At 34.4% G+C, this 22,563-nt stretch overlaps 2 protein-coding genes and 2 long non-coding RNA genes across 4 annotated transcripts; 3 read left to right on the forward strand and 1 right to left on the reverse strand.

The window, feature by feature from the left end:
* The first annotated feature begins 288 nt into the window (after positions 1–288).
* Positions 289–8,175, forward strand: LOC113495257. The gene is made up of 2 exons (XM_026873894.1): positions 289–773; positions 6,114–8,175. Exons 1-2 carry the CDS (start codon positions 769–771, stop codon positions 7,873–7,875), a joined length of 1,767 nt encoding a protein of 588 aa, XP_026729695.1. The 5' UTR covers positions 289–768; the 3' UTR covers positions 7,876–8,175.
* Positions 8,176–14,125: 5,950 nt separating this feature from the next.
* On the reverse strand, positions 14,126–15,866 carry LOC113494758. Its single transcript, XR_003400679.1, has 3 exons — positions 15,802–15,866; positions 14,838–14,906; positions 14,126–14,464 (listed from the first exon to the last, which is right to left on the reverse strand). It is a non-coding gene; the product is annotated as an uncharacterized LOC113494758 (long non-coding RNA).
* LOC113494757 lies at positions 15,309–16,184 on the forward strand. The gene is made up of 3 exons (XR_003400678.1): positions 15,309–15,424; positions 15,541–15,947; positions 16,084–16,184. It is a non-coding gene; the product is annotated as an uncharacterized LOC113494757 (long non-coding RNA).
* Positions 16,185–18,374: 2,190 nt separating this feature from the next.
* On the forward strand, positions 18,375–21,812 carry LOC113494755 (soluble calcium-activated nucleotidase 1). Its single transcript, XM_026873207.1, has 4 exons — positions 18,375–19,170; positions 19,513–19,722; positions 20,995–21,228; positions 21,596–21,812. The coding sequence occupies exons 1-4, from the start codon at positions 18,631–18,633 to the stop codon at positions 21,797–21,799; spliced, it is 1,188 nt and encodes a 395-aa protein (XP_026729008.1). The 5' UTR covers positions 18,375–18,630; the 3' UTR covers positions 21,800–21,812.
* Positions 21,813–22,563: the final 751 nt, after the last annotated feature.

A 22,563-nucleotide genomic window follows, 5' to 3' on the forward strand; every position in this document is an offset into this window, starting at 1 on the left:
ATAAATATCACAGAATGATGTGAATAGAAAACAAATGAAAACACATTCGCGATAATTACAGACGGTATCTTGATTTTAATTTTTATGTGATTAGGTTTTTTTGTTTTTTTTTTTGTGAAAATGAAATTAAAATTAGTTTTAATTGTATCTAAAATGTTCGGTTCTGTAAGTCATGGAAATATCTCTATGTTAAAAAGAGTCTTTGTCTGTTTGAAGTGATGAAGGTTGTATTTTAAAATAAATATTTTCTATGGTAACAAAACATGCTCTTAGTGTCAAGAATGTTACGGAACCGTAAGCGCACATAGCACGGAACCCTAACAATATTAATGCGCCGCCAGCAGAGTCGACTTTCGCAACCTTTTCTGTAACTTGGAAACTTCCAAATGCAAAATCAGCGGAACGTGGACGAATGACGCAAATACCGATGTGGGAACGGAAATGAATTATTTCTATATATCATTATTATATCAAACTTCGATTAGTAATCACCATTTTAATTGTAATGTAATTTTAATTCTTTTAAAAACTTCGAATACATAATTTCCTTTAAGTAAAATTATCTGGTTTACTTTCACTCCTCCGACTGTAGAAATCATTTCTGGCGCAGTCGGTAGGATACTCAAGAAGATTAGGTTCGGTTCGCGTGAAGATTTCCCCAAAAATCGGAACGAAGTCCCGCGCGACTGACCGATTTCGAGTATCGAGAATCTACGAGTTTCTACGGTCGAGGTGAATCCAGCCATTGATTCAGATAGACACCAGATAATGTGGTAAGTGCTTTGAATCTTTCTTAGTCCTTGCTATCCTAGTTCTAATCCTTATCTTTATTAAATATGTGTAATTATATGTGTAGTTAACGATTAGGTATTGCTTTCATACATAGATAGCAACCTGACCTTGTTAGCGAGTTATTTTTAGAACAAGAATATAAGTTAGTGATAGCTTGTAGTTGCAGTTTTTGCATACATATACTGTCACCCGAGTTTGCTCGCGAATTTATTTTAACTTTTACTTTTAGACTTTATTTTTCTAATTAAATTCTAATTTTAGTACATGAGTATACATAGGTTGTATCCCGACTATTCCCGACTTTGCTTGTGATTTTATTTCAAGATTTTAATTGTGAATTTTTAAATTTTTATTTTTGGTGTGTGAATTTTAGTAGTCAAAATTTTTCATCCTAGGCATTCCCGAAAATTTGAGCGAAGTGGTAGAGCACTTAGTAGGGTTAATAGCATAGACGAACATAGAGATTTAGAAGATATGGCTCAACCACAGTCCAATATAGATACTATCTATAAATCACTTAGATTATTGCCGGAGTTTGACGGAAATCCTCATGTGCTTACACGTTTTATTAATTTGTGTGATCAATTAGTGTTAGGATATTTTAGTACGGAACCTGGAAATGAATTATCGAATTTAGCATTGATTAATGGAATTTTAAATAAAATATCGGGTTCCGCGGCTAGGTTAATAAATTCGAATGGAATCCCTGAAAATTGGCAAGGTATACGCAGTGCATTAGTGAATAATTTTGCCGATCACCGAGATGAAACCGCGTTATATAATGATTTGTCTCTTCAAACCCAAGGGTCTAGTACGCCTCAGGAATTTTATGAGCGGTGCCAAAACTTGTTCAGTACTATCATGACGTACGTTTCCTTACACGAATCGGTACGTACAACCGTAGAAGCTAAACGGTCATTATACAAGAAGCTTACTCTCCAGGCTTACCTGCGAGGTCTTAAAGATCCTTTAGGTTATAGAATTAGGTGTATGCGCCCAGAATCCATGGAAAAAGCCCTTGAGTTTGTGCAGGACGAACTCAATACCTTATACTTGCAGCAAAGAAATGACGGTACCTCTAGTAGGAAAGACTGGCAACAGCAAACCTTATCGAATAGTAACCATAATTTTAAATTACCGCAAAATCAACTATTGCCTAAATTTCCTCCTTTTAATATACCAGGCCCTTCAAGACCGTTTCCTATTCAAGGTCAATCTAACCAAGGTTGGCGACCGAATTTTCCACCACAAATGCAACCCCGAGCATTCAATAGAACGCAGCAAATGATGCGCGCTCCTCCACCAAATTATAACCCTCAGAGCAACGTATTTAAATTGCCCAATAAGCCTCAGCAGCCTTCGCCTTCTTTCAAACCCTTTAATAATAATGTACCGCGTCCGATGAGTGGCGTTAGCCATTTTGTTCCAAAGCCACTACCACCGAGTGGACACGATTGGCGTAAGTTTGGAAATCCACCCCCTAACAACTATTTTAAGACGCGTGATGTAAATTTTAATGATTTTAGCGATAATGACTATAAAGATTTTTCATATTATGACTATAATAATTATCCTGATTATGACTATTATACCTACGATCAATGTGCTGAGTATTATCCTGATTATGAGCAAATTTATTCTGAAGAACCTGCCGCAACTTCTGTTCAGGAAATAAATGAGACCCCAATAAATAATGATGAAAATTTTCAGATAGGTTCGAAATTAGAGAAGCTAAAATAGAGGTTAATTTTCAAATACAGAGACAGTTAGGTTATGTTCAATTGTCATACCCTCCTCTTAAATTTCTCGTTGATACTGGGGCAAATCAGTCTTTCATCAGCCCTGAAGTCGTGGAAAAATATTTCAGTCACATACCTTTAAGTTATGACCCAATCCATGTTACTGGTATGCATTCTACTAATAAATGCGATTACTCTATTACTTTTCCGTTTTTCCAAGAATTTAATATTCATGATAACGTGACCTTATACTTACATAATTTCCACAATTTCTTCGATGGATTATTAGGCTTAGATTTATTAGACACTTGGAACTCTACTATTGATCTTAGAAATAAACTATTGAAAACTCGAAATGCCCACATACCTATCCATATGTATGATTCTAGAAATGCCAACTGGTATGAAGAAATCATACCTGCAAATTCTTCAAAATTAGTTAGATTGCCAATTAATACACAAGATGGTGAAGTGTTCATTGAAAATCAGGTTATCTGTAATTGCACTATTTCAGACTGTATTACTAATGTAACTAATAACCGTGGTTGGGTAGAAATTACTAACGACTCATCTAATGATGTCATATTTTCAATGGACCATCCTATTGAAGCTGAAATATTTAACTTTGAAATAACTAACCCTGAATTACTAACCGATCGTGCAAGTGCTGTTTTATCTCGTTTACGTACTGACCATTTAAACCCCGAAGAAATTGCTAATTTACGGAATCTCTGTGCCAACTACGCAGATGTGTTTTACCTTGATGGTGAACCTTTAACTTTTACTAATAAAATTAAATATAAAATAAGAACCACTGATGAAACTCCTGTTCATACCAAAAGCTATAGATATCCATATGTTCACCGACAGGAGGTTAGGGATCAGATTCAGAAAATGCTTGAACAAAAGATCATCAGGCCTTCAGACTCCGCATGGAGTTCTCCCATTTGGATTGTGCCCAAAAAGGCCGATGCTTCAGGTAAGGTTAAATGGCGATTAGTAATAGATTTTCGAAAAGTCAATGAGAAAACGATTGATGATAAATACCCCATTCCTAATATCACAGATGTTTTAGATAAACTTGGAAAGTGTCAGTATTTTACCACCTTAGATTTGGCTAGTGGATTTTATCAGGTAGAAATGGATCCAGCTGATATTCACAAAACCGCGTTTAATGTAGAGAATGGTCATTACGAATTTTTAAGAATGCCGATGGGATTGAAAAATTCTCCATCGACATTTCAACGTGTAATGGATAATGTACTGAAAGATCTCCAGAATCAAGTGTGCCTTGTATATCTTGACGATATAATTGTATTCAGTGTTTCTTTACAGGAGCACATGCTTAACTTAGAAAAAGTATTTCAAAAACTTCGTGAGTCGAACTTTAAAATCCAAATGGATAAATCGGAATTTTTAAAATTAGAAACTGAATTTCTTGGACATGTTATTTGTGGAGACGGTGTCAAACCTAATCCTAATAAAATCCACGCTATTCAAAATTACCCCCTTCCAAAAACTACAACCGAAATCAAACGTTTTCTTGGCTTAATTGGATACTATAGAAAGTTTATTCCAAACTTTGCACGTGTGACTAAACCACTAACCCAATGTTTAAAGAAAGGTTCGAAAATTACATTAGATCAAAATTATAATAACTGCTTTGAACACTGTAAAACTCTGCTTACTAATGATCCAATATTACAGTACCCAGATTTCAGTCAGGAATTTCTTCTCACAACTGATGCCTCAAATGTAGCATTAGGCGCAGTTTTATCCCAAGGTACTATTGGAGCAGACAAACCTATTGCATATGCGTCGCGTACCTTAAACACTAGTGAACTAAATTATAGCACTATAGAAAAGGAGCTTTTGGCTATTGTTTGGGCTACGAAATATTTCAGGCCATATTTATTCGGACGAAAATTTAAAATCATTACCGATCATAAACCACTTCAATGGATTATGAATTTAAAAGAGCCTAATTCACGATTAACAAGGTGGTGTTTAAAGTTAAGTGAATATGATTTTACAGTAGTGTACAAGCAGGGCAAAAATAACACCAATGCCGATGCCCTTTCACGTATCGAACTTCATAATGAGGAAGCCATGTCCATTGTAGCTAATCCATCTAGCACAGTACCTTCTTTAGATGGTTCTAGAACCATGACAGCTCCAGAAGTCGAAGATAACTCTAGAAATGCTACGGTACATACCGATGCTGAAAATCCTATTCTTGAAATACCAATTACTGAGGACCCACTAAATAAATTCACTAATCAGATAATTTTTAACATTGTAGGAGATATTAAAAGTAAACCCGTTATCACTAAACCTTTTGATACCCATACCCGAATATCTTTACAAATTTCCGAATGTAATTTAGAAGAGGACGTAGTTAGCTCAATAAAAGAATATGTTAACCCTAAAATTAAGACCGGACTATTTATTAACCCATTTCTTTCTATGTATAAAATTATACCCATTATACAACGCACCTTTAAGAACTCTGCAATGAACTTAATGTTAACTAAAAAGGAAGTAGAGAATGTAAGAGAACATTTAAAGCAGCAGGAAATCATTAGCAAATACCATGAGGGTAAAACTAACCACCGTGGCATCAATGAGTGTTACTTAGCTCTATCTCACAAATATTACTGGCCTAAAATGAAAGAACATATTTCTAGATTCATAAGTGAATGTAAGATATGTGGTCAAGCAAAGTATGATCGCAATCCCATAAAACAGTATTTCAAAATTGTGCCATCAGCTACTAAACCATTTGAGATTGTACATTTAGATCTTTTAACTATTCACAGTGAGAAGTTTTTAACTATAGTAGACGCATTTTCGAAATATGGGCAAGCCTATTATTTGAAAGATGGAACTGCTATTAGCGTTTTACAGTCGTTACTCAGTTTCTGTACACATCATGGGATGCCATTAACTATCATAAGTGACAACGGAACAGAATTTTCTAATCAGCTTATGGCAGAATTCGTTAATTTTCATAATATAAATCACCATAGAGTAGCTCCTAACACACCAAATGAAAATGGGATAGTTGAAAGATTTCACCTTACAATATTAGAACACTTGCGTATCCTTAAACTTAATCATAAATTAGAGTCAGTTGTAAATTTAATGCCATATGCAATTTTAGCCTATAATAGTAGCATTCATAGTCTTACAAAGTGCAGACCATTAGAAGTCGTCACTGGACATTTCGATCCACGTGATCCTTTCGGTATAGATATTTCAGCTCAATTGTTACAGCAATACATGGTTAATCATAAGGATAAAATGACAATAGCATATAATTCTATTCGGGATATATCTAATGCTTCTAGGAAGAACATAGTAGAAAACGTTAATAAGAATCGTGAACCTATAGTTGACTATTGCCCTGAACAGCCAATATTTATTAAAAATCCTTTAGCTTCACGACAAAAGTTAGCACCCCGCTACACGCAAGACGTCGTAATGACAGACCTTCCAATCCACATTTACACAAAGCGCAACCGAGGTCCAATAGCCAAATCTAGATTAAAAAGATTACCTAAAGGCGCTAAATTGTTGCAGGCCATTCCTGATGCTTCATCTCCTGCTTCTAAATCCGGTGTTAATGCAAGAGATCCGACTTGAAAGTCTTAACGATGGACCTGGTATTCTACCCTTCAAGTTAGGATCAGCTAAAGTAATATCCCATTACCATTCCTTCATTCAATACATTGACCTTCACGATCTAAGCGATAGCATACAATCTATAGATAATCAATTACGTAATTTTAGCCCTGAATTACATACTAAAACTAGATCTCTATTTGAACCTCATGTCACTTACCTGGAAACTAAGCTTCATAACATATTACAGCAGTTAAAAACCTTTGAAAGCGATCGCGCGAAACGAGGTCTCGTAGACGGTTTTGGCTCCGTGATAAAAAGCATTACAGGAAACTTAGATTATACAGATGCACAGCGTTATAACCAAGCTATTAAACTACTTCAGGATAATGAAAATAAAATAGTAACCGAGCTTAATAGTCATATTACTTTGTCTAAAGATTGGTCTGAACATTATTCAAAAATTATTGATAGTATAGTCAAAAATCAAGGTCAGTTAGAAACTCTATTTAGGAAAATTAACGATAGCATAGCTTCTAGAGATGATGATTTAATCAAGTATGCTCATTTAGGTCAGATACTTTTAATACTAGGTGATAACGTAGATTCTGTTTCTCACGAGTTATATAAATTAGAAAACGTAATGAGTTTCATTAGAACTTCCACTGTACATCATGGTATCTTAAATTTGGATTCCGTACATGTCATGATTGATAATGTTACGAACCTTTATGGCAGGGAAAGGGTGATAGATTTAGAAAGTAGAGAATATTTTAATATAATTAGGATAGGATCTTATTATGTAGGAAATCGCATAGTTATAGTTTATAAATTCCCCATTATTCTCCCTTTTACATATGATATGTATAAATTATCTATTGTCCCAAATCGTAATAATGAAGTTCTTATTCCACCCCATCCATTCCTTGTCCTTAATAAGAAAGATTTCAAGTACATAGAGGCAGAATGCCCGAAGTCAAGTAACTGGTATATCTGCGAGAACAAGCATAATCTTCAAGGACAGCTCCCTCCAGACTGTATCCAGGAGCTGATCACTACCCAGAAGAAGAGCTCAACGTGCACCTCTGTCACTGTTGCCCTGACGACATCAGCCTACGAGAAACTCGATGACAAGCACTACAGCGTTAGCTTTCCCATACCAACGAAAGCACACATATCCTGCAGTCAAGATTCGTACAGAATATTACAAGGCAGTTACCTGGTCATACTGCCCCACACCTGCTACCTGGAGACGTCACAATTTACAATAACGAACATCAACGATCGGCTGAAAGGTCAAGTCTTGAAACTGATGGACATTCCCAAAGATGACACCACTATCACGTCTACAGTCCCGAAGGCGAACCTGAACTCGATCAACTTGGATCAACTTCACGAGATCAACACCAAGATATCTTTACAATCACCCCTACATTTGGAAGAAGAAACTGACTACACTTTGTACCACACGACTATTCCTCTATACGCAATAATATTAAGTGCAGGCGCACTCATCATTGGTTTGATATATCGACACTACCGAATGAAACGAGCGAGCAGAATCCCAGAAACTTCAGATGAGAACAACTTGGGGAGACAAGCAATATACTCAGTTCCTGAAACTACCAAAAGGATTGGGACCAATCAACTTCCAGCTCAATTCACGACAAATGTCTTTCATACTCGCTGTTCTACGGGGGGAGGTGTTACGGAACCGTAAGCGCACATAGCACGGAACCCTAACAATATTAATGCGCCGCCAGCAGAGTCGACTTTCGCAACCTTTTCTGTAACTTGGAAACTTCCAAATGCAAAATCAGCGGAACGTGGACGAATGACGCAAATACCGATGTGGGAACGGAAATGAATTATTTCTATATATCATTATTATATCAAACTTCGATTAGTAATCACCATTTTAATTGTAATGTAATTTTAATTCTTTTAAAAACTTCGAATACATAATTTCCTTTAAGTAAAATTATCTGGTTTACTTTCACTCCTCCGACTGTAGAAATCATTTCTAGAATGTAAATAATTAGTTGTCGTGTCTAAAAAAATGTTTACGTCTATGATTAATTGGCCGCTAAATATACAACTAATCGCATTTTAGCCTGATCAATCAAGAATGTTTGTAGCGTTTGAAAATCAAAAAGCATTATCAAACCCCCACAACCTTATAAAGAAAAACTAGTACACTTTATTGTGAGAACTGTTTCTTCACTGGGTGCGAAAAAGATTAAGAATTTCCTTTACACCATTTCGCATGTATTTAAACAAATACTTTTTTCTCAGTACCCTTTATCTCTCAAAGAAAATGGAAAAAACGTTCGTATTATTGTTATCTTTAAGGACCACCGTAGGTAACCCTTCGCATGCCTGAGTTAAATTATGTCCAGTGTAAGCTAAAAATGGAAGCCAAGCTAAATGCAGACCCATTGTTATAGTGTTAATAAAATAAAAAATATCGCAATATATTGCATTCTTAATATCAACCTGTAATAGCTATCTTAAATAATGATAATGGCTTGTAAGAATTGCGTTAAAGAACGAATTAAGTTAATAAGTCTTGATTTGGAATCCAATATACCTCTCTTTTCTGGGAAAAGTTTAAATTAAAAAAAAATGTTGTTTTGTCTGCAACCCTTCTAACTGTGTTTTTGAATGTCAATTGTCATATTTTATTTCTGGCTTATTGTTTTACTATAGCTTATTCAAATATCTAATAAAATATAAATAGCCTAATATTTAAATTCTAAATGACCTGAGAAATACGCTCAAAATTTCTGCATAGTCTATTACTACAATCTACTTTCTATAGAACCTTTTTTAGTTTCATAACGCAGTAAACTCGCGAAAGTAAAATACTTTGATGCGAAAATTATATTATTTGTATATTATTAAAATGTTCCAGTTTTTTAGCTTGTTTACCGTCACGGTCACTGGTGCAATAAACCGTTTTGTGGTACTCTAAATGTTCGGTTTGTTAGATATTCTTTATTTACTTAGTAGAACTCACTACTTTAGGTAAATAATCATTCTGATTTAGGTTATTTTCATTACAACTCTTTTAGAAGAACGGGACAGCTTTTGAGTCTCCAACTGATTTAAGATAGCTATATCATAAAAGCCAAAATAAATAAATTATTATCAATATTTTCTCCACTCTTCTCAGACAATCAGTAAAGTAAATCGTGAAAACCAAATATTGAAACAAACATCACATCAAGACCCCTTGACTTTGAACCTACGCGTGATAAAAATACCCATTTCCGGTAAATAAATAGCTAATACGCGTTCCTATCAGGATTCTCCGTTATAAGGCATCGTGTAATTAAATAAACATAATTATGCAAGTGTGTGTCGGCGCGGCGCTCACAACTACTCGCAATACTTGTCATTTACACGTTAGTTAGTGGCTCCTAGTGTGGTTACCGCCAGTGTGGACCCCGCCGCTTCTAATGACGGCTTTTAACAAGATCGCCTGACATTATCGTATTTACTAATATCTGCTAATGTCTAAATAAGTTATTTGAATAAGGAATGCGTTATGACGAGAGCTATTTTCTTTTTTAGCTAAAATATTGACACTTTTATTTCAAGCCAAGTTTAGAAGCGAGATGTCATGAATAAACATGTAGGCTAAATGTAACTAGGCGTAACATAACAGAAAGAAGTCGGGTCGTGTTTTAACTGTTGAAAATTGCAAGATAAAAAAAAATCTTGATCAGAACAGAGCCATCACGTCCGCCCTTTTTTAGTTAGACCTGCTTAAACAAATTTAAAAGTAAACAGTCAAAGACAAGGGAGGTTTTATGAACAAACAGTGAGACCGGATATTGTTTTCATTAGGTTACGTTAAAAAAGGTTGTAGTCGACGTTTTTTAGTCTATTTGGAGAAGGCAAACGCACGCGCCATCGTGGTCTAAAATTGTATAAGAAAGTTTTTGTAACGTAAGCTTCAAAAAAATGTTTTGGACAATACCGAGGCTAACTTTTATTTAATGTATTTTGTGCTATAAATAGTAAAAGTAGATAGTAGTTTCAAACAATTTGTGCATTAATTTACAAAAGCCGCTTCAGAAAACAATTTTCCTTTTTTAACTATACCTAAAAATTGTCTTATGAAATTATCCTACTCGATAACGCTCCATAATTATTGTTCACATCACAATCGCTAATTCACTACCGCCTGTATCCGATAAAGTTATCAAAGAGAAAACTCTTCCGCAGTCTACATTTAAATACTAATAACAAATCGACACCACAATGATAAGAGTTCAGTTCCAGACAGCTCTAAACTAATCAACAAACCGTCTATAAAGTGTCAATCGTTTACCCAAGGTATCGTGCATCGATTAAAATCGTTACAAATGTCCCGTTTAATTATATCGATTTGATTACTCGATATAATTGGTCAAGCCCCAAGCGAGATCAATTGGGTTTATAGTTTAATCTGAGCAAATACATTTTAAATTTACGATATCGCTTGACTTTAAAGATATTGTCTTCCGTGGTTAATGCAAAAGTCCAGAGGGCCTGTCCCAGTTGTGAAAGCATGTTATCGATAGGTATATGTTTTTAACTCAATTCAGAAATAAGTTCGGAAAACAACATTGGCCTATAATCGATACATAAGTAACGTTTTTAGGAAAACCGAGTTTACCAGATGGCAGCGCTTTTTGCCATTCGAGAACATCCCATCACGATATCTCGATCAGACGCGTTTACGACGCGACTACTAACGAGGCGTTCATGTGTAAGCAATATATTAATCTAATATGCTTCCACCGCACGAATGCTAATCGATGCGAACTTCCGCGCATTTCACTCTTTATGAATGAGCTCACAAATAAGAGATGTACCTAGGAACCTTATGTAACCCACCACATGCACAAATTAGTGACCACATTATGTGTTAATAGATCGTTTCTAGTATACCTAAAGCACTTAAAGCAGACAAAACAGGTTAAGCCAGAACTTATCTTCCCCTTATAAATATAACTGGGTCCTGATCAGGACCAAGAGATCACGGCTTCGAAATATTTCAAGAACAACAATTTTCTCTACGCTGTAAGATTATGTATCGAACTATTGAAAAGTCGAAGAACTTTGACATACATATTATTATTATAATACGTGTAGGTACAATCGTTTTAAACCAAAAAAAAACACAATTATTCACACTGAACGTAAATATTCAGAACATTTTTTGTCAATATAAATCGTTCATTTATTTTTTTGTACACTTTAGCCACAAAAAGTTGATTCAATTAACTCGCGTGTACGACTTACATTAGCTAATGTTTCTTCCGCTCATGTTTAGCAAATTGTCGGTGCCAAATTGTAGTACCTGACTATTACGAACAATTATGATCTCTTCGGTATCGCCTGCGTCTTACGACTTGGCATTAGCTTTCTTTTTTGAGTCAGGCCGAAAATATAATTGGAGAAAACTGTTACCTAAGGATAGGCAGAGGCACCATTGTTACCGCATGAATGGTAGACTACTGTGCCTCTGAGTATTTCACTAATGCTTGTATGGAAGTAAGCGAAATTATGTCACTTCATACATAAAAGTATTTTAAGTAATTTGACGTACAACGTTGAGTGTCAGGGTTAAAACAATCTCAAGTTGGTTAAGGAAAATATCCAAAAATTTTATGTTTTTGTTCTCCGTTTTAATCAAGTACTTAATAACATATTACTTGAACTAGTACTTTCTAGTAAGCTTATAAATAAAAAAAATAATATGCGGCCGAGATTCAGAACTACGCCCTTTGATACTGCATTCTAAACATCAAATCACTAGGCAACCACTGCTATAAGACTGCAATACCTGATTCGGTTTATAAATACTATTGCAAAAACCTCACATAAAAGTCTTTATCTTTGAACAACCTATCAAAAAACTATCAAGATATTGAATAAAAGAGATTAATTTTGCTTTAATTATAAATGCAATATGAAATTGACCGTATAATAAAAGGCACAGGATTGAGCATTCTCCTTTACACATAACATGTCAGTCATATCCGTTACGTATCAGCTCCATAGGTGTCAGAATGATCATATTTCAATAGCTTTCTACATCAAATATTGAGCGATGTTAATTATTATTAAATGATGTAACGGTTTACTCACGCGTATTTATCGGGGTAGCCCGACTAGTTTCGGACCCAACCGCTTCGTCCGACGTTCGACTCGCGATCCCGCCGCGTCTGCTCATGATTAAGGACTCCGGTTGGGTCCGAAACTAGTCGGGCTACCCCGATAAATACGCGTGAGTAAACCGTTACATCATTTAATAATGAATCAGTCTCACGATAGTTATTATAAAAGATGTTAATTATGTTACGACACCACTCAGTTATTAATTGGATTAACTGTTTTGACAGCTAAACAGTTTCGCTACACCTTGGAAAGGCATTTTAAATTTAGCTGGCTTCTCTATGAATGAAGCTACTTTTAATTTATTTGATTAAGATATAAGTAGAAACAAAAAAGTATTGCATAAGAAATGGTGTATCTTTGTCACACCCTTGGCCTATTATGGCAGTTTGAAAATGCATATTTTCTCACGTGATTCAGTATCTGTACTTCAACAGACGGTGGCCTTATTTCCACGGCAGAGAAAGTGATTTAGGAAACCATCAGCAGTAATCTTCGCAAAATGATTTGTCAAGAGTTTCCTAAAACATATTTACTGAAAATAAATCATTAACAAACTTTCGCTAACACTATCTTGACACCTGTCTACAGAACATCACATTGATACCTTATCTTAATACCATTCCTGCTTTTCTCACGAGCTCCTTTCCTACCAAGCCACTTTTAAGTTCTGCTAAAATTAAAATAACGGGTACAGCAATAGTTAAAACATACCAAAGCAAACACAAAAACGTCAACGAAACCGAATCTAAAGTAGCAAATAAAATCTTCGCGACATCATTAACGAAATGCCTTATTCGTGCCGACTTTCTTAAGTAGCATGTATTTAAGAAGTAATCACAATAGATATGATTCACTTGAACAAAATAAAATACACAGAAGTTCAACTCGATTAATGTGTAAAGAGGTCACGTACACATCTATGTGTTCTAAAAACGAATGGTGTGAAATCATGTGCAAATTTGCACATGCAATTCAGTTACGTTGAATTTTATTTGTGCACTGAGCAGGCCTCGGTAACCTTGTTACTGCGCGGTGCACAAGTGAAGACCTTTTGTGCCTTTCTACTTTGCGTTACTTTTCAACATCTCATCACGATCGAATAGATAACGTCTCTCAATAAATCGATATTATCTACATTAAGCGCCTATTCAATGGTACACTTTCATTCCAACTCTATTAGTTTCAATTACAATAATATTAGATTAGGTTGTTTTATTTGTTAACCGATTTGTTCGGAGATACACATTCAATTGTTGAGTTTTTTGTGTCTGTAATTAATTTAATTAGAAATAAAAGAAATAGATTTAGATATGATCTGTATTTGATATTATTTACAATATGCGGCAAAATAAAACAAAATCTACAAAGCACAATAAGGAAGTACGAAATAGAGATTCATTGATTAAATAAACATTTTAAAGAACTATAAAAAAATATGTTACAATTATGTCTTTTGTTTAAGGATTAATTATTTTTCATCCAAAAAGCGCAGTCCTTACCTTCCATTTGAATATTTTACTGGCTTGAAATGTCGGAGTAGATTATCGGAGAGTCATAGAAGATGAAAAAGATCTGCCAACCCTAAAGGATTCGAAGCCTACTATCCGAAATGCGTCCACAACCCGTGAATATTAATCCAAGTAAAATAAAGTCTTAAATATTAACATTTCAAAAATATTATACATTTCAAACTTCACCACAATTTTTTTTTATTGTTAGACAATTTTTAACAGGTTCTCCAAAATGTCCGTTAAAAATATCACTACTATTTAATACCAATACCACATGCATGTACGTGAAAGAGAGGGACGCCGTTATATGAGGTGTAGTGCCGTCTCACTTCCACATGAAAGGAGACTTACTACTGTTTACTGGAGATGTAAAAAGACTTATCGACTATTTACGGTATGAATAATCCAAATTTGAGTTTAGTGTCCGATATGAGGGTGTAAGCGAAATAGTAGCACAGCGCTATTGTGATAATACTGCCCATGACTCTGAAGAACCAAATGCAGCCCAAATCGTAGCACAGAGGTCTTGTATCTATCGGCCTTTGTGGTCCAAGGTTCTCCTTATGCCTGTGACTTGGGTCTGGTAACTTCAGTGAGGACATGTAGATCTTGTTGGATTTTGTCCTGTCAGAGAATTTGAACCAGTAAGTGTATGTAAATCGGCGCCCCAATTTAGCTATTCACAATTGCCGATGAATTAATGGAAATTGGATTAAAATGACACTATTTGCATTCTCCTCTCTCTCAATAATTGAAAATTAATTGTATTGAAAGTGATTGTTTCGCCCCGTACTGAATTTCTAATAATTTATAATAAGTTGTTGGCAAAATGCTTATGAGAATGCGTATAGTTTCGTGGCTCTTCAGTATTTTATGATGTGTCTAATTGTTAATCACAGCCGAGCAAAAACCTCTTTCAGAGAGAAAGACCTATATCGCCACGACTAAAACAAAATAGTATTATTATTTTTTCTGTTTATTTCTTAGAACTACTTACATTGGTGTGGCATCCATATTTGCGAATTATATTTAACCTTGCAATAGCCATGTGCCGTCTGCCATGAACCTAAAACAATTCACATAATTTAAATCGTAATTTCTTCAATGGTTGAATAAGTCAATTAACAAAGGGACATTGCGGAAATAAAAAAACTTATATAATAAAATATATAACTAAAAGGATTTTGGATTTATTTACCTTCTGCCTAACTTCTATATATCAATTAATTGGATCTCCCGAGGTCCACACATGAACATAAGCCTCCTTCTAATTGTACCTTACTTAAGTACTAAGAAGGTAAATACTCATAGGTACATGTTCCGCGCCCATGTAAAATAAGTATGACCATAACCATAACTGATCGCCATAGCATAAAAAACAGCGACCTTACAAGTCATATTAAAGGAGTTTAATATTATAGTAGTCTTGCATGCATAAATATTGGCTATCTATGACATGTAGAAAAGACGAAAATAATAAAAAAGGTTTTAGGCGGAAGCTATGGTCGCATCACTATGGAAACTTAACTGTTAGCACATAAAAATCCGATCACAAAAATACAAAAAAAAATGCGTTCAAAAGTGGTAAGTATGCAAATATTAAGTTTCTCTATATCATACGCGCTTTCGTATTTTATATACATTCAAATTTCGAGGAAATATATCTAGCTATTACGTCTAAAAAAAACCTTATGTTACAGATGAAACTGGTACTAGAAGACTTTGCAATTCTATCTCAATGGAAATGACCACGAATAAAACTACAATGTATCAACTGTTTACAATTCCACGAAAGCTCAGAACAAGTTAAGAAACATGCAACACCGCATTCTGGATCCAATTCCCAACACGCCCAATACTTTTCTGTTGGGGCCTCCAGGCGATATCACTGTGGATCCTACTCTTCCATCTATTATCCATTTCCGAACAAAAAGAAAGCACAAACAAAATAATCGACTTACTTCCTTCTGAAGTCGTGGCGAGGAGCGTATTTCACGTAGTTTATACTCGCCAAATACAGAAACAGGCAAAAGAAAGCAATTAAAACAAATGCGAACGCGAAAAACTCTAAATACCAGATTACGTTGGTGTATACTCCGTGCATTTTGTACGTATTTTATTATTTACTTACTAAAAAATATTTATGAAATTTATTTAACTGTCATTTTATGACGTTTATGTGTGTAGATAATACTTATCGGTTTAATGAAAAAGGTTTTATGTAGACTTCTCTTTATTTACAGCCCCTGCAGCATAAAAGAAGCTCAACTTTTCTGAAAAACTCTCGAACTGGATCATCTTTAGAAGAAACCTGTAATTTTATAAACCTACTTATCTAGTAAACACCTTTTCTGTGAACTGAAATAAACATTTTTCCAATTACGTAATACGTGGCAAATTTTGAAAAAACAATACTTATACCTTCCTATACCTACCGTAACTTGGAATAAACTGGTGATAGATCCAATTTATATGATGGGTAAGCCTTTTTACGACTTTGCAAAGATATAATTAAACTGGTCAAGTACGAGTCGGACTTGTGTCACAGATATTTCCTTTGTATAAATTATAAGGCTTAAGAAAAAACAACAAATATGTGAGATACTTAAGTTTGTCACGTATCAAAAAATTTAAGAATTGTTGTACTGAATTTATTGTGAAGTATAGCAACAATGTCTAAGAAATGACCTGGATGGTCGAACAGACAGACAGACCCTCAGTATTCCATCTTTACTCTTTATATACGAAACCACAACTCTATAATCACCTACATCCAACTCCATAAAAATATTGCATATCTATTGAAACTTTCTTAGCAAAATCTTAAAGCAAAACTCATTACATCAATATAATAACAATTCTTCGAACGAAATGCATCATGACAAGACGTATCGCACTAATTCTTAATCTATGACTCAATGGTTAATATTACTAACGCCAACAGTGAGAGTGATAATGATACTTGAATAATAATTGATGCATTCAAGCCGTAACGGATGTTTAGTACAAAATAAAAAACAACTCGAAAATATAAATTGGTAGACTACCAAATAGTTTAGTTTAATTTTATTTCAATTACATTTTTTGTGCAGGATGTCCATCCGTGAGTGTTAGTGACTTTTGAATTTCTTTATTCAGTGAAAGCTAGAACATTTTTTGATCGTGTATGTAGCCTGTGCAGATGCATTAGTGATTAGGTATTACTAGATCGTTGTTGTGTTTAGAATTAGCTTAATGTAAGACGGATGTGGAATATGGAATGAGCTTTACACCTCTTTATTGTATCTAATTAGAAGTTGGAGTGAGGAAAGGAGGAAATACACTTTTGGAATCTAGATTATCAGTACATTGAGATTTACAAACCTATGTTAAAAAAGTAGCAAAGGTGTTTTCTTGGCGGAGGGTTCTCGGAAATCTCCCACTTTATCATTTTTTTGCGGTGTTTTGTTGATCTATTTCAACAAATAGCTAATTTTCTGGTTAGGCAGGTACTTGGTTTATGACCTGAGTGCGCTTGTCCCTTCTGTTTCCAAAGTAAGTCGATAAATATGATTTTTCCATAAGCGAATCATAGTGGCTCAGAAACTATCAATCAACCAAGAGTCCATCAGTATTCAGCAACTGTCTACTGTAGTTGGACGTAGGCTTAAAGTTTATCAAATCGGACCAAGATACCCAGAAAGAAAATGATGTTTGCTTTACACAGACTGCTATTTCAGTCTTGAAGCAAGTGATTTCATATAACTACTCTTAGTTTAAACGAGTTTACTCTTCAGATAAAGATCCCAGACAAGGCTCAATTTTTAAACATAGTTTTGGCAAAAACAATACAAATACGTCAAGCAGAACAAAGGAATAGGTATTACCAAAAAAGGTCTGTGAAAAGCATGAGCGTACTAAGGCATACGAAAATAGACACGATTTTGTAAGTCATACACACTTAAATCTGTGGAGATTGTAAGGCTTTTATAGCCTGTGGTAAATAGTGTTTACAGTTTACACTAAAATTGCAATGCTTAATTCGTTTTTAAGTCGATTCATGAAATGAAAATACATTGAAACCCATTTAGTGTTGTCAGAAAGTGATTAAGCCGGATTAGCAATTAGAGCAAATTAGCAGAAAAATTGATAGTAATCAATTACAAATGAGAGCAAATTTATAAAATATTAAAGGTATGCGCTTAGAGTCAATTTAGTTTGTAGAAATAGAGCTATTCTTGACTGTTAGAAACATACATAACTATTTCCATGAAGGAAACGGTGAAAGTCAAATGGAAGTTAGAAGCTGTCTAGTAATCGACTAAAATTACAATAGTTGTTTTTAAAATGATGAAGTTGATTGACGCATATCCATGTAAGTATTCTTTATTTTATATAATAGAAACGAATAATAAGTCTTTCAAAAGCTTTTTCCTAGTCCAACCTAGTGGCCGTTAATTTACTTAGTCGATTAACAATACTTCTATGGGCTCATCATTATTTCGTCTGAATGTCAATGAGAATTGTCATTACATGTGATGTGTCATGTGTCACTTATTATCAATCATCGTTATAGAATGTAATATTTAATTTTATCCAAAATGAGCCATATTTTATACCATCATAAAACGAGGATATCATTATGTCAAAATAGAAGTGTTAATTGCTTACGATTACGAAGTCTTTCATACATTAATTAAGTAATAATTAGGAATTTTATTAGTGTAAATAACACGTTTACTATTATTCCACTAGTCATATGGTATGAGAAGTCAATATAAGTGAAACTAATATGTTATAATTATATTATTATGTACGAATCTTACGAATTAGAAGATCGCAAAATGAAAGGAACCCTTCGTGACTGGCGCAAGGCCTTGCGCACTCCGGCCACATACAGGGTCGGGAACGCTGTGAGGATACAGCCACAGTTTGTATTGTTAATAGTGTTAATTGGTACTTTTTTAGTGGTGTTGTTTTATTACAATTGGTGGACAAGTAACCAGCCAGTAAGTGTTCAGAGATGGGCCAGTTCTATTCGACCTTACAACAGCACGTATCCGTTGTCGGCGCCGCTGGTAACGGGAGACGTGGTTACGTACAGGATTGGTATAGTGGCAGACTTGGATACAGACAGTAAGAGCAATACAAACAAACATACATACAATAGTTATTTGAAGAGGGGAGTTTTGAGTTACCACCGTGGTAAGAAGGTTGTGCAAGTGTCATGGGATAATGAGCCGGCAACATTACTGTCATCTACATACTCCCATAAGGGAAGAGGTATGGAGTTGTCAGAGCTGATTGTGTATGATGGTAGATTGCTCACATTTGATGACAGATCAGGAATGGTAAGCATGTTATTCACTTTATTTTCTTTTTATTTGATAAAAAGCTAATTGTATAATCCAATTATGTATGAAATTTAAATTGTTTTTTTTTCTGTTTGATATTGTAAAAAAAGGTTTTTTTATTTATATTCCCATTACTAGAATATTTTCCTTCAAAGCAATTATTATTTTCAATAACAAAAATACAATGCTTTATGTAAAATATCAAATACAATTCTTACTAGTTTCAAGTAATACTTTTACTTAACTCCCACATAATTAATCAAAGTACCCTCATAAAATACCAAAACTGCTTATTCAAACCTAGCACAACTAATTAATAATAAATAAATTTGTTTTCAGATCTTTGAAATTGTAAATAATAAAATGGTGCCATGGGTGATATTGACAGATGGCAATGGCCATGTTGAAAAAGGTTTTAAGTCAGAATGGGCGACAGTAAAGGATGACATACTCTATGTTGGCTCTATGGGCAAGGAATGGACTACGGCCAGCGGAGAGTTCCAGAGCTATGACCCTATGTGGGTGAAAGCTATTAACATGCATGGAGAGGTAAGGAATAATATTTTAAAAACCTTTCTTATTTATGAATATTACAATCTCTGAATTATTTAGTTATTAATTAGCTATTTATATACTTATTTCAAAGTAGACTTTACTTATTTTATAGTAGAGTATATATTTGCATAAGAATTAAAACTGCTGGTGGATAATAATGTAATGTGATTTTCTTTTTGGTTTTATGGTTCATTAGTACTAAAGATTCTTCCTTAATTTTTAATAATTTGTTAATTTTACCTTAATGTAATAAAAAAATATATTAAAAAAGCAAATAAACCAAACCAAACTCATTCTGATATTTCCTGTCTAGTTAATACAATAAATAAGTAAAACCTGCAAGCAATTGTAAACCTTACTAAGACTGTGTTAACAAACATTTTAAATGAGCAATGATATGTATCTTATCAACACAATTTACTCCTTCAGAGGTTATCTCAGACATGAGCTGATTATTATATAAGTCAAGTTTATTGCTTACTTAATTCTTACCATCGATAAAAATATTTTAGTCATAAAATATTATAATCTCTGTTCTGCAAAATAATATTAATTTTCAACTTGTATTTTTTTATTTCGTTTATCGTCTGTTAGTTTTGAATTCCGCTCATAAATCTATTGGGATATCGCCGGAAGCTGTCCTAATATTAACACCTTCAAATTATCCATGTGTAGACACACCATACTGCCAGAAATTGTTTTCAAAAGCAGATTGCCATGATATAAAAAAAAGGTTTGGGAATTGAATGAATGCAAGTAAAATCATGAGGCTGAGTCTGTACTGTAGTATTATGAAATATACTTGTGATGACGATAGCTGTTATGCCAAACTTTAGTACTATAGCTATGGACACAAATATGTACTGAATGTGTGACTGTATATTGTATATTGTTTGTTTGTATAATTTTATCTCAAAATATAAATATCTGTTTATACATCCTTGCATAATAAAATATCATTTTGACTGTAGAATTACAGAAAAGACAAAAAAATGGTCAATATACAATGAAGAATCCATGTATTTTCTCACAGTAATTACAAATTAAAATAAAACTTACTTAGATAAACTTTATTGTGATAATATCACTAAATAAACAAGTAAATATTCATGCAAACTGTATCCTTAAGAAGTCTAAGGTCACACACATCACCCTAAGGCATAGATTCGCATTACATTGCTAAGAGCTGCAACTGTCTTCCACAAAAAAATAATACTTTTAAATGTGGCCGGGTAATATTATGAATTTCGTTTATTACTTTTTCAGGTCCACCACTTAAGTTGGGTGAACCAATACAAGGCGGTCCGGGGCTCCATTGGCATCCAATGGCCCGGCTACATGATCCATGAGTCTGGAGTCTGGTCAGTTATAAAGCAGATGTGGCATTTCTTACCAAGGAGGTGCAGTCATGAGCCCTACAATGAAACTAAAGACGAAGTTATGGGATGCAATTATTTAATTACTGCTGACTCGAATTTTAAATATATTCATGCTCTTGAGGTGAGTTTTTTTGTTGATTGAATATTCTTATTGTTCATCACGCCTAAATACTTTAAATGTTGATTAATATTCCGAAAAAAAAATACATGCTTGCATTGCAGCGGCAAATACCGGCTAATCGTAGCAGGCGTTTAACTGCGAACTCAGTAACTTAAATAGTTGACGACTGATGCTTTTAGCCAGTCGCAGGTTCGAGAAAACCTAAACCTAAACCTACCTGAGGTTTAGGCTTTTTCGATCACACTGTTTTTAAATATGTATGGAAGAATATAATATAAATACATTTCTCTCCAACTCAACTTCTTTAGTAGCAAGTAGCAACATTATTTTTTTAAGTTTCATTTTAATCTGTATTAATATATTTCAGATAACAAAACACCAACCAAAGCACGGCTTCTCATCGTTCAAATTCATACCAGGAACGGATGATCAAGCAATAGTCGCTCTTAAGACCACAGAATTCGAAGGCAAGACAGCCACATATATTAGTGCATTTACAACTGACGGGACCGTGTTGTTACACGACACGCTAATTGAAAACCTCAAGTACGAGGGAATAGAATTTATATAATGGATGTAGTAGACAATTATAAATAAAATCGTGACTGTAAATATGTAAAATATAATAGTTTCGTTATGTGGTGTGTTTTATTGTTATGTGAAACATTTGTTATAGTTTGCAGTATAGACTAGGTACCATGCGTTTCTAATTAGAAGAAAATCGCGATCGCGGTCATTTCATTTTGTAGTAGGTAGTCATCATGTTTATTAAATGATTCTCGCATTAAGGAGTTTAAGGTTGCGTTTCCACCAGAGATATGCGAGGTTGCGAAGCGAGGGAAACGCTTCATTTGCCTCGCTTCTGTCAGCACAGCTCTGGTAGATACGGCTCAGTGGACATCCTCGCACGACACCTTTCCATCACACATCTCTGGTGGAAACGCAGCCTAATCCTTGTGTCGTGTGGGTTTCACAAATATTCATAAGACATGTACAGACACCCTGATTCAGGCCAAGCATTCGTGGATCACACAAACCCCGCTCCTAAAACTAGTCTGGAACCTAGATCAAACATCTTCAACAATCGAAGCTTGAAATGTTGCCATTCACCGACAGACGCTTTCACTGTCTGCAAATATGGCTGACAATGTAATATAGGTCAGAAGTGAGCCATTCCCCTAGGCCTTCGATTAATACACATGCAACGCTACAATGTATGAAATCAAAACAAACGCCAGTTGCTTAGTGTCTCATTTATATTTACTTGACTTTGATCGCGTGGGCTAAAGGAAACGTGTCGTTATCATGTATTAATAATTACATAACGTTACTAAA

The sequence above is a fragment of the Trichoplusia ni genome, chromosome 6 (genome assembly GCF_003590095.1).
Source record: "Trichoplusia ni isolate ovarian cell line Hi5 chromosome 6, tn1, whole genome shotgun sequence".
Taxonomy (NCBI): Eukaryota; Metazoa; Arthropoda; class Insecta; order Lepidoptera; family Noctuidae; genus Trichoplusia; species Trichoplusia ni.